This window comes from Alosa sapidissima, chromosome 15 (genome assembly GCF_018492685.1).
Source record: "Alosa sapidissima isolate fAloSap1 chromosome 15, fAloSap1.pri, whole genome shotgun sequence".
Taxonomy (NCBI): Eukaryota; Metazoa; Chordata; class Actinopteri; order Clupeiformes; family Clupeidae; genus Alosa; species Alosa sapidissima.
In genome coordinates, this window is record NC_055971.1 from 32,263,016 (window position 1) to 32,275,515 (window position 12,500).

At 45.1% G+C, this 12,500-nt stretch overlaps 1 protein-coding gene across 2 annotated transcripts in view; it reads right to left on the reverse strand.

Moving 5' to 3' along the window:
- igsf10 (immunoglobulin superfamily, member 10) overlaps positions 1 to 8,987 on the reverse strand; it is a 16,559-nt gene extending 7,572 nt beyond the window's left edge. For both annotated transcript variants that reach the window (XM_042064383.1, XM_042064382.1), the window contains exons 1-5: positions 8,817 to 8,987; positions 7,943 to 8,178; positions 7,180 to 7,309; positions 6,578 to 6,968; positions 1,826 to 6,352 (exon numbers count right to left, since the gene is read on the reverse strand). In XM_042064383.1, the coding sequence (XP_041920317.1) occupies positions 1,826 to 6,352; positions 6,578 to 6,968; positions 7,180 to 7,309; positions 7,943 to 8,145 (5,251 nt within the window). In that variant the 5' untranslated portion in view covers positions 8,146 to 8,178; positions 8,817 to 8,987. The remainder of the gene's footprint in view (positions 1 to 1,825; positions 6,353 to 6,577; positions 6,969 to 7,179; positions 7,310 to 7,942; positions 8,179 to 8,816) is intronic.
- Between the last annotated feature and the right edge of the window lie 3,513 nt (positions 8,988 to 12,500).

Consider the following 12,500-nt stretch of genomic DNA (forward strand, 5'->3'; position numbering starts at 1 on the left):
GAGGGCTTTAAAACCAGATTGCAGAGGTTCCATGATATCATGTGTATCTAGAAAATACTGTATTTGTTGAAGCACGAGTTTTTCTAGAACTTTAGATAAGAACGGGAGTTTTGAGATAGGTCTGTAGTTAGATAGGATTGAAGTGTCTAGATTGGGTTTTTTAATCAACGGCTGCACAACGGCATGTTTGAAGCTCTTTGGCACAACACCTGAGGCAAGGCTACAGTTCATGATCGTTAATATGTGGGGACCTGTGGTCTCAATTGTCTGAGCAATGAGAAGAGGAGGAACAATGTCAGTTAGACCAGATGAGATTTTCATTAGCCCTATGGTTTTGCTTAGGTTAGCAAATGATATAGGCTCGAAGTGACTGAAACTCACAGGGCAGGTGACAGAGATAGAAGGGTAAAAGGAGGGGGGGGGTTATCTGAGCTCTGATGTTGGAGATTTTGGAAACAAAGTACTGCAGAAATTGTTCACTACTCACTGAAGAGGTGTCTAACTTAACAGGTTGGTGTTTATTGATAGCAGTGTTTATAGTGTTAAAAAGAATATGGGGTTTGCCCTGATTGCGCAGAACAATATCAGAGAAATATTTTGTTTTTTCAGATTTAACAGTTTTTTGGTATTTGAGCCACGTTTCCTTTAAAATATCAAAAGATACATGCAGCTTGTCCTTTTTCCACCTGCGTTCCGCCCTTCGACACTCTCGCCTGATTGAGCGGGAAGTGTCAGTCAGCCAAGGTTCTTTTTTGGCTTTCGGGCGCAGTGTTTTAAAAGGTGCAACACAGTCCAGATTGTTAGAGCAGGTAGAATAAAAAGAGGATGTCAATTGTTCAGTATCCGGACAGACAGAAGATTGAGCCTCAGCAGCATTTTTAAATGCAGCGGAGAAACAAGTAGTAACAGTGGGGTTGATAGTCCGACGCCGGCACGCAGGAGCGCAGGGTTTAGCAGTATGGCCATAAAAAGTAACTTTATGATATCTTCATATTCCAGTGATAATTACTATCATACTGTAGGCTATATTCCAGTGATAAATACTATTATACTGTAGGCTATATTCCAGTGATAATTACTATCATACTGTAGGTTATATTCCAGTGATAAATACTATTATACTGTAGGCTATATTCCAGTGATAAATACTATTATACTGTAGGCTATATTCCAGTGATAATTACTATCATACTGTAGGTTATATTCCAGTGATAAATACTATTATACTGTAGGCTATATTCCAGTGATAATTACTATTATACTGTAGGCTATATTCTGATGCCTAATTACTATTATACTGTAGGCTATATTCCAGTGATAATTACTATTATACTGTAGGTTATATTCCAGTGATAAATACTATTATACTGTAGGCTATATTCCAGTGATAATTACTATTATACTGTAGGCTATATTCCGATGCCTAATTACTATTATACTGTAGGCTATATTCCAGTGATAATTACTATTATACTGTAGGCTATATTCCGATGCCTAATTACTATTATACTGTAGGCTATATTCCAGTGATAATTACTATTATATTGTAGGCTATATTCTCTGGATGCCTACAGTAAATGAACCTTCATGGAGTCGTTATACAGTATGAGTTCAGTCTGGACAGAATCATATGTACTAGCAGAGTACGAGCTATTAGAGCATTCATTTAAGAAAAAAATGTAGGGAATTATAATGTTGTTATGTGTGAAAGTGAGTAAAATGTAGGCGCCATAACTGCCAAAGTGTTGCTGTACATACACAGTTTCTGTGGTTATTAATTTGTGTGGAGTCTCTACATGTGGGATTAACTGGAGTGCAGTGGTACCTGTGCTGGTCAGGAAGCGCCTCCAGCTGATGGTGGGTGTGGGGTTACCGTCCGCCTCGCAGGGCAGGACTGCGTCGGAGTTCGACAGCACCGTGAAGCTGGCAGCGTTGCCCCCCACAATCCTCGGCTTGGCCGGCATATCCTCCGTGGATGGCTCCGTAATGATGGACGTTGTTGTGTCGTACTCTTTGGCCTGGTGGTCGTACGTGTTATCAACGTCGTCATAGTCATAAAGGGAGGGCCTGTTGGTGTATTCTGGCTTTGTTGGGAGGTCTGTTGTCCTGACAGAGGTCAGTGTCCTTTCTGTGTCTGTCCTCCTCTTAGATCCCTCTGTGATGACAGGCATGGTGGGTCTCACTGGTCTGACTGGAGGTCTATGTGTTGGGGAATGCCCATACCTGCCAGGGGGCACTCTGCCATTGGTGTACATTCTGTTATCTCTGCTGGTCTGCACTCGAGACCGTGGGGTTCCATACAGCCGTGAGGATGGAGTGGTTCTGGAGGGTGTGGTGGGCCTTGACGTGGTGTATTCCCTCGGCCGATTGGTGGTGAAATATGATGGGATTCTCCACTCTACACCATATGAGTCCATGGTTCCAGATGGGGAGGACACTACAGCAATCTCTTTCTCCCAGAAGTGTGTGTAGAGTGGCCGTGACACACCTCCTGAATGGCTCTTTGATACTGGCCGTGGCACTAATGTGGTAGTTTCCATTAAAGTGGAGGTTTCTGGCAGCTCGGTCGTTGTAGTAGGCACCTCTGTTGTTGTCGTTGTTGTTGCCATTGTTGTTGTTGTTGTTGTGGTTGGAGTTTTTGTGGTGGGTTTCCTCATGGGCCTTCGGCCTCTGAAACGCCCTCGCCCTCTAAATCGCCTGTTTTGTCCCCCAACCCTTCGGGGCGTCCATGTTCCTGAACCCCAAGAGTCAGAACCAGAGAAGCTGGATTCAACAGCCTCCTCTATGGGCTTCATTGTTGGTGGCACATCAAGAGTCTTTGCACTTGAGGATGAGTCCGTGGTTGAGGGGAATCTGGAGCCATATGTGGGAGCAGTTGTAGTTGTCTCCTGTGTGGTCGGAGCCTGGGTCGCCGTGGTCGACTCTTCTTTTGTTATGGTGCTGAAAGAGTCTTCAGAGTCATATCCTGATGTCTCAAGATCTTTCTCAGACATGGCAGGTGGTAGTGTTACTGGTGCCACAAGAGACTCCACAGTTGGCAGGAAGGTTGTTTCCATTTCAGCTTCGGTAGTGGTTGGGATTGCTGAAGTAGTTGTAGGTGTGGTTGTAGTTGTAGTTGTGACTGTGGTTGTGGTTGTTGTGGTGGCTGGTTTAACTGGTTTACGAAGCCTGTTTAGCAGTTCTTTTTGGCCCTCTTTGGTTCCAAACAGTTTATGCCAGGGTATTTTACCTCGAATAACTTTGGATGACTTTGTAGTTGTAGTAGCTTTAGTGGTTGTTGGTTGATATGCCACCGGATCTTGTGTTGGTTCCAGATCAGGGGCATCTGCAGAAGTCATGTAACTATTAGCTCCTTCAGTTCTTACGTGCAGGGTAACAGGGCCTGAGGTAAATGTTTGTGTTATTTTCTCAGGATATTGCTCTGGAGATCTTGTGAAGGTATTGGCCCTGATGGGCTTTTCCGTTCTTTGAGGCGAAGAACTGTGAATGTTAGTGTTACTTTCCTCTGCTGTATTCTTCCTACCTGCTGTGTCGTCACAATCTCCACAATCTGTGCTGAGCTCTACTGAATATGGCACTGTGGCCGCCCCCTTCTGTGAGACCGAAGGCTTCTTGAGTTTATCAAGGTAGGACTGGATGTCTGTGATCTTGTTTGGTCGAATTATTCTTCGCCTGTTGGGGAAGTTGCGTCTCCGTCCCGGCCTCCTCCTGTGGGGAGGTATTATTTCTATCTGTTGGCGTGAGATGATGGTGGATCCAGCTGGAAGGCGGTGAGACTTGATCCTCTGAGTAGTGTGAAAGGTGATTTCGTCTTGCTCACGTTCTGTTGTGGTCACAGCTGTGAATGTAGTCTGGCTGTCAGGGTCAGTGGACGTGTGAACAACTGGCTTCAGTCTCGGGGCCAGTCCATCCATCATCGGAGTGACATTTGGGTTCTGGCTGTTGACAATAGACATCCCCTCAGTCGAAGACTCAGGTGTGTCGCCAGAGAACATGAGCTGCATCTCGTCAGTGGATTCAGTCACCGTGAGCTTAAGTGTGACTGGTCGCTTAAACGAGTCTTTGGGTCTTGTTTGAAAAGTATACCGTCTATTGTCACTGAATCCCCTGGAGTAAGTATGTTTATTTTCAAATGGTGTTGTTTCGTCTCTTTGAATGTCATAGCTGCTAGTGGTGACACCGAGAGCTGGGAACAGCACCGGTGAGATGTCAGACCTGTGGTGAGGTCCAGGCGTTAATTTGTCTCTAGTCTCAGCTGTTGTGATGGCACTGGTGACAGAGTCAACTGGATTCTCTGTAGTTGTCATTTCATAGTCCTGAGAGTCATCTGAGGATTCCGTTCTTGTCACAACCTCACTCCATATGTTGTCTATGGATTCAGTAGTGCTCAAAACACCATCCTGATTATCGTCTAATATTTCAGTTGTTGACATAACAGCTCTCTCATATTTGTCTAAAGATTCAGTGGTTGTCATGTGTCCATCCTGGTTGTCATATAAATGCACATAAGTGTCTGTGGTTGTCATCGCGCTATCTTGACTGTCCTCTGATCCCTTGGTTGTTACCTCATCATACTGGTTGGTCTCTGGCATTTCTGTGATTGTCACCACACCATTTGGCATCGCTACAATTTGATCCTCAGAAAAACCCTCTCCTGAACCCAAATCCCCATCTCCAGAGAGCCCCAGATCTGTTTTGGTGTTTCCATGTTCCTGATCGGCTTTCCCTATCTCATTGTTTGTTGTTTGGCCAGACTGAGCTTTCTTCATGAACTCTGCAAATTTTTGAGGATCCACCCTTCGAGATCCCTTATCGAATACCCGCCTGCTTCCCCATTTTCTCCTGTTGCTTAAGGGGTTACCTCTCCTGTGACCTCCTCTGGTGGGCGGTGGCTTATTCCTCGGATACGGCCTGTCTGAGGTGATGGTCCTTGACTCCTGGTTAGTCCGTTGAGATGACTTAGAATAAATAAGTCCACTGTGAGTGGTCTCAGTCTCCTCGGAGTCGGCATCAATCTCATTGAGCCCTGAGCCCTCGGAATCTATTATTTGCACTTGCTTTGTCCCCTCATCGGCAATACTCACTTGGGACGTTAACAAATCCACCCCGAGATAATTCGAGGACAAACATCTGTAAAATCCTCGGTCTCTCTCTGTCAGTGACTGTATCCCCAAGCTGCCATTAATGTAAACATGTCTGTTCCCATTGGTCTGGTCCAAGACTGAGTGATCAGGAAGTACCCACTGAATAGAAGCTCTAGGGTTCCCAGTAGATCCACAGTCCAGGAGCAAGCTTTGGCCCAGTGAGCGGGTCATCTGAACCCCATTCACCTCTGTCTCCTCCACATCTGGGGACAAAACTGTAATGCGAAAGATCAACACGTCGGCATCCAGGTAGTTTGTTGCAATACATCGGTAAATCCCAGCATCTGATTTGTCCACCGATCTCAGGGTGAGCTTCCCCGAGTCGCTGATTGTAATCCGTTGGTCATCGCTCTGGTACGGCGCCCTGACCTTGCTGCCGTCTGCCAAGATCCACTCCATGGAGGGTTTGGGGTTTCCAAATGTCTCACAGTTGAGCACCGCTGTGCTGCCAGTTACAACAGCATGCTCCGTCTTTGTCTGATTATCCTGTTTGATCATCGACCAGCTGTACCTGTCTCTGCGGAGGTTTCTGCTGTCCACACGCAACTGGACAGACGACGAGTACCTAATATGAAGTGTGGAGAACGTAGTGGTTGTTCGGTCCAGCTGCAGGCTAATCTGTCCTTGCAGTAGCCACGCCGGATTGGCTTTGATATCTGCTTCAACCTCAGTGTAAATTTCCTCGTCCGGCAGCCGGGCCTGTCGGTATTTGTAGGTCATCTCTGGTGACATTGACAGCAGTAGTCCCCTTTCCAGTCTCATAGGCGTATCGCTGTACATGGCCAAAACGCGCCACAGCTGCTGAATCTGGTCGTAGTCGATGTTACAGACCAGTGACGTGCTGATGGTCGCCCTCAGCACGGTGACATCCTCGTCGTCCCCCATTTGTGTCAGGTTCAGATTCTCCACCCCAGATGGCCTCTGAACAACGCAAGCTAAGGTGGCGTCGTTGTGGACCTCGTCCGTCACATTCATTTGCAGCGTGCCAATGGGGGCGATGAAGTCCTTTGCAGAGACTGGGGTGAAGTCGTCCTCGTCCAGCGTGAAGTTCCTCTGCTTCAAGTAAGGGTGGATCCAGGACTTGGTGCAGGTAAAGTCGTCACGGGCAAGCTGAGTCAGGCCTCTCCCTCGGGCAGTAACTGGTGATTCACACACTGGGCATGCTGGACTGTGAGAGGCCTTCTTGTCTCGTTTGCATTTCAGCACACCTGCAGACATGACAAGTTAGAAAGAAAACAGAAGGGGGAGTTTTAGTGTGTTTGATTGATTTGACCGTCATAGCAGCAATACACAATAATCACGCTTTCTTGGAAAAGTATATTTTGAACTGTCAGACACAAAACACTCAATAATACAGTATATTTTTGTTGGGTGAATAAAATAAACAGAAATAAAAACCCTTGACAGTGACGATACTGACTGTGTTGACTAACCAGGGTTCTTTTCAGCCCACTCGGTCAGCCAATCCATGTGGCAGTCACAAGACCAAGGGTTTCCATGGAGATACACATTCTCCAGCTGATAACAGCCTGCGAACAGGTCTGCCGGTATGCTGGTGAGGGCGTTGTCGGACAGGTAGATGCTCTTCACGGAGGACAACTTGAACACCTGGCTATGGCGCAGGGTGATGAAGGTGTCTGGGTGGAGCTGCTGTAGGAGGTTGCCCTCCAGGTGGACCAGCTGTAGGTTGGTCAGACCATAGAAGGTCTCTGGGTTGATGAATTCGATTTGGTTGTGGTCAATGTGGAGGCGCACCAAACTGTGAAGACCACTGAACGTGTCTTTGTTGATTTCTTTTACTTTGTTGTAGCTCATCTTTAGCACCTTTTGGATACAGGAAAGCAGCGCATGATACACTAAAACAATTATAGAATAGAATAGAATAAATCTTTAATTATTCTATTCTATTCTATACACATATGTATACATTTTCAATTAAATTAAACAAAATGGTTGATTTTCTATGAAAAAGAAAGAGTTACATACAAAACAAATGTTTAAAAACAAATACATTATGCTGAAGTGTTTTATTTACTTGCAAAGACTTGAGGTCATTGAAAGCCCGGTCTTCAATATTACTGATGGTGTTACTATGAAGCATCAATAGTTCCAGATTTTCCAGGCCGGTAAAATCGTTTTCTCTCAATACTGCTAAGCTGTTGTATCTGCATCAAACACAAAAAACATGAATATAAATGTAAATGTAAAAGTAAAACATTGTACAAAGGATGTACAAATTGTGCAGCTTAATCTGCTGTTTTTGAGAGGGACAGAAGTCCTATGTGAACACGTTTCTTCACACTACTATGTATAAGTAGAGTTTCAGAGTTATGCTCTGGGGGCAGGTGAGTGGGATACTTTTGTCAACATGGTCCTGATTAAACACACACACACACCCTCTTTTTCTCTCTCTCTCACTCTCTCTCACACTCTCTCTCTTGCTGGCTGTCTCACATGCATGCGCACACACACACATACTCTCGCTCTCTCTCTCTCTCTCTCTCTCACACACACACACACACACACACACACACTCTCTCTCTCTCTTGCTTTTTCTCTCTCTCTCTCACACACCCACACAAACACACACACACACACACACACACACACACACACACACACACACACACACACACACATTGAATATGAATCTGTTCTTAAATGACCTTCCAGTTGAAGAAAAATAAACGTTCGTTTCTATTGTGCATGTGTCGGTGGCCTGTATAGTTCTTCTTGCGGTTAAACTGGCCAGGAAGAGGAGGAGGTGGAGGAGGAAGGGGGGAGGTTGAGTTTCTCACCCCAGGTTAATTCGTTCCACAACCGGCTGAATCTCGCGTGGTATTGCGGTCAGGTATCTGAAAGTGCAGTGAACCTCAGTGGGAACGTAGCACGCGCAGGATCTCGGGCAGGCGCGGCCCTTCGACATCATTGCCGCCAAAACAAACAGAAGCGCCAGGAGATTCCATCGCAGGTAAGACAGTCCTGAGGGTAATGCCTTCATTCTGACGGAGTAGGCGTGGTTGCATTCACTCCTCTGAAAAAAAGTTGTGGTGCCATCAAAATATGTTGAGTGAAAAAAAGCTATTCATATTTGCTCACTTCTCAAGGACAATCGCATTACTCAAATAATAAGATTTAAACACCTGTCATAAGATGCACTGTCAATTAGAGACAGCCTGCACATAGTATAACATTACTAATACTCTCTCGAATTAATTCTACCTCGAAGCATTATGATTAGATAATATTTGATGATAACACGATACAACACATACAATGTAATATACTGGGTCAACCATTGCACCACTAGGCTAAATCATCTCAACGGGACACCAAAGCATTCCCGTCACCACTAAGAATGTAAATACTGGAGTCTTCTGAGAAAATTATAGTATTTCAAGACCAAGATAATAAGTATTTCAAGATATTGATTAAAGACGTACTGGACCACAGAACACTGTGCGCAACCCCACCATTTAACACATAGGTAGAATTCCTTGCTGCAAGCAGCAGAAGTTTTTATCACCAGAATTGCGTAAACGTATGGACTCTTCTCAGAGGAATAAGTTAGCCTACCTGTAAAAGTAACGATAGCAATGTATATCACGCTGACTCAAACCGTCTTTTTTTCTTTAATCAATTTAATTATAGGCTATACGTAGTTATACTTACATTTTATGCTTTAACACTTAATCCACATTACTTTTAAATCATGCCTTGAAACAAGACGCAGTGGTAATCTAGTTGATAAGTAGGCTCTCCGGTGTAAAAAAAGTTTTTCCAAAGAATTCCGTTTGAAATGCAAAGTCTGGTCCGGTGTATGAGCCACGGGTCCAGCCTAGTCCTGTGCGCAGATACCCGTGAATGCACAAGGATGATGTTGAGCTGCGTGTGTGATGTAGGAGCTGCGGGTAAGGTCCTTCCCTCCACGCATACCTCCCATCCCGTGCCGTGGGCTCCCCCGCTGGGGCTCGTAGTGGCTCCACTGCATCAACTCAGTTATCAAGTCTTAATGTGACCTAATTTCATTTATCGAACACAACATCTAACAGACGTTGTTTAAGGCTACAATGGGTGCGATATAGGCTGTGTTGACTCAAATATCTTCCGGAGTTCAGTTTTGTCATTAGCAGCCTCAGTGAGTACTAGGCTACGGACTTTTATCCACCACTAGTCAAATCTGCTCTACCAATCATAATTTCAGAGACCATTTTAGTGCTACAGAAACCCAAACAAAACTGAAAAAAAAAAAAAATGTGCGGTGAAGATCCCTATCCGGCAAAGGATCATACACATTTGGTTCCTGAGATGTACATTTTGCCTAATTGCTATGTCATGATCATATGTCATGACACTGGGGGGCATAATTGCTTCCAGCAGAGTTGAGGCAGAGCCACATTTCTTTCTCCCTCTCTGCAGGGGAGTAACCACAGGCCAATTTACTTAACCAATATGTGCCACTACTTTAATTAGCTGGAAAACCAAATTTAACTTCAATTCAATTCATTCTATTTCATAAAATTCATAAAGTGAAAGTGCCCAGAACCTTAGAGTAGAACTGTGAATGGAATAGTCAGTCTTTCATTGGATTGTTCATTGTTCATGTGAGTGAGAAGCCATTCTTGTACTTTGTTTTTTGTATATACATGTTCGTTCTGTCAGAAGATACTTTGTCTTTCCTCTGTGTCCACTTGACTTGACATGTAAGTGCAGTGTCTCATGCCGTCAGACAAGTTGACTAATTACTTTTATGAAGATGGAAACAATCAGACAAAATTATACTTTCATTTTTAGATTAGGTTATATTACAACATTGGCACACTTCTTTAAGAGTGTCTATGCAGAGAGAGAGAGAGAGAGAGAGAGAGAGAGAGAAAGAGAGATTTGGGAACTGTTAAGTGCTGAAAATGACATGCAGTATCTCACCACAGCAAATGCACGGTTTCGGGAATTCATATGCTGACCGTCTGTGGGTGACTCAATGAGGAGTCACTGGGCAGTAAACGCAGCTCTGAACACACTGGAACCCACAACACAATCACCCTGAAATCTCCAACGTGTGGGAAACCACTTGGCCACTCTCTCTCCCTTCTCTTCCGCAGGCTGCCACACTATCAGCATTTCCGTAATGACGGAGCTGCAGGACTTACTTCAGCCCTCACTCACATGCTCAGGCCCCGGACACGCAGAAGACATCGCCTGTGTGCGTATGGAGGTCAGTCTAACGTTAAAGGGGAGCTACTGTACCTGTGTGCGTATGGAGGTCAGTCTAACGCTAAAGGGGAGCTACTGTACCTGTGTGCGTATGGAGGTCAGTCTAACGCTAAAGGGGAGCTACTGTACCTGTGTGCGTATGGAGGTCAGTCTAACGCTAAAGGGGAGCTACTGTACCTGTGTGTGTATGGAGGTCAGTCTAACGTTAAAGGGGAGCTACTGTACCTGTGTGCGTATGGAGGTCAGTCTAACGCTAAAGGGGAGCTACTGTACCTGTGTGCGTATGGGGTCAGTCTAACACTAAAGGGGAGCTATCTGTTTTTAATACAGATACATTTCACGCAGGGTAGCTAGTGACTGTGCGAAACAAAGCCACTCCATGATGACACAGTTCACACACACACACACACACACACACCCACACACACACACACACACACATACACACACACTGTATCTGTCTAAGGCACCTGTTTAGCTAGGGAGAACACTAAACGGACAAACTTCCTATGTGTGTGTTCTGCGTGGGTGTGTGTTTGAATGTATGTGTGTGTTTACTTCCTGTGTGTGTGTTTGTTTGTATTTTTACTCTGTTTGTGTGTGTGTGTGTGTGTGTTGATGTATTTTTACTGTGTGTGTTTCACTCTCTCTCTCTCTCTCTCTCTCTTTGTGTGTATGTGTCTTTGCATATTTGTATTGTTTGTGTTTTGTGTGGGTGGGTGTTTGAATGTGTGTGTGAGAGAGATTGAGAGTTTCTTGTATGTGTGTGTGTGTGTGTGTGGGAGAGAGAGAGAGAGAGAGAGAGAGAGAGAGAGAGAGAGAGAGAGAGAGAGAGAGAGCCTGTTTGAGAGTTTCTTGTATGTGTGTGTGTGTGTGTGTGTGTGAAAGAGAGAGAGAGAGTGAGAGAGAGAGAGAGCCTGTTTGGGCCTGTCTTCAGATGGCCAGGCTGATGACAGGCCGTTTGGATGGATAGCCAGCTGTGGTCAGCTTGTCCTGCTCAGCTGTTTGTCCTTGAGACGTCTCCTAAACAAGTCCCCTTCTCTGTGTATTTGTTCATGTCTGTGTGTCATCACATCCACGCAAGAGCCCTCAACTACAAGGGTCCACTGTGCTCAGACTGCCCCATACAGCCGCTGGCAGCTTACATACATGTCAGATGCTACAGGACATGTCAGATGCTACAAGACATGTCAAATGCTACAGTACATGTCAGATTCATGCCACAGGACATGTCAGATGCTACAGGATATGTCAGATGCTACAAGACATGTCAAATGCTACAGTGCATGTCAGATGCTACAGGACATGTCAGATGCTACAGGACATGTCAGATTCATGCCACAGGACATGTCAGATGCTACAGTACATGTCAGATGCTACAGTACATGTCAAATGCTACAGTACATGTCAGATGCTACAGTACATGTCAGATGCTACAGTACATGTCAGATGCATGCTACAGGACATGTCAGATGCTACAGTACATGTCAAATGCTACAGTACATGTCAGATGCTACAGTGCATGTCAGATGCTACAGGACATATGGAGTAAGAGACTCCATAGAGGGAAGAGAGGGAAAGAGACAGATGAAGAGAGGGAGTAAGAGACAGATGAAGAGAGGGAAAGCCATTAATCTCTCCCATTGCTGATCACAACATTCTGTCTCTCTTTGGCGTGTGCTCCGGTTGGCCGTGGGGTCTGCGTCTCTTTTGGAGGTAATTTTCTCCAGATGATGGAATACTACAAACGCATTTCCTGATTTATGTCGCTCTGGACCCTCGGCACAAATGTGGGTAGTAAAAATAATTGGAGAAGCCAAGGCTGAGAGGACCAATATGCTGATAAACAGCCTGGGCCAGTGCAGATGACATATACCTACCTGTGTTAAAGCCATTAGGCCTCTCAACATTTGGGCCTTGGCATCATTCTCTGTGTAACATTCCGGGCTCAGCATACCGTAGATCTCCTTCGTTACTCTGCTGTCTGAGGACATGTTGGCTCTTTCAGGACTGTAGGCTTAGAAGACATCCGTTTTCACGGATCAGCTGACATGATATTTTACCGCTGTGCTGTGAAACGTCCTCCATCTTCTTATCCACATTCATCCGTCTTCTCTATCACTTCATTTTTTACTTTTCTCT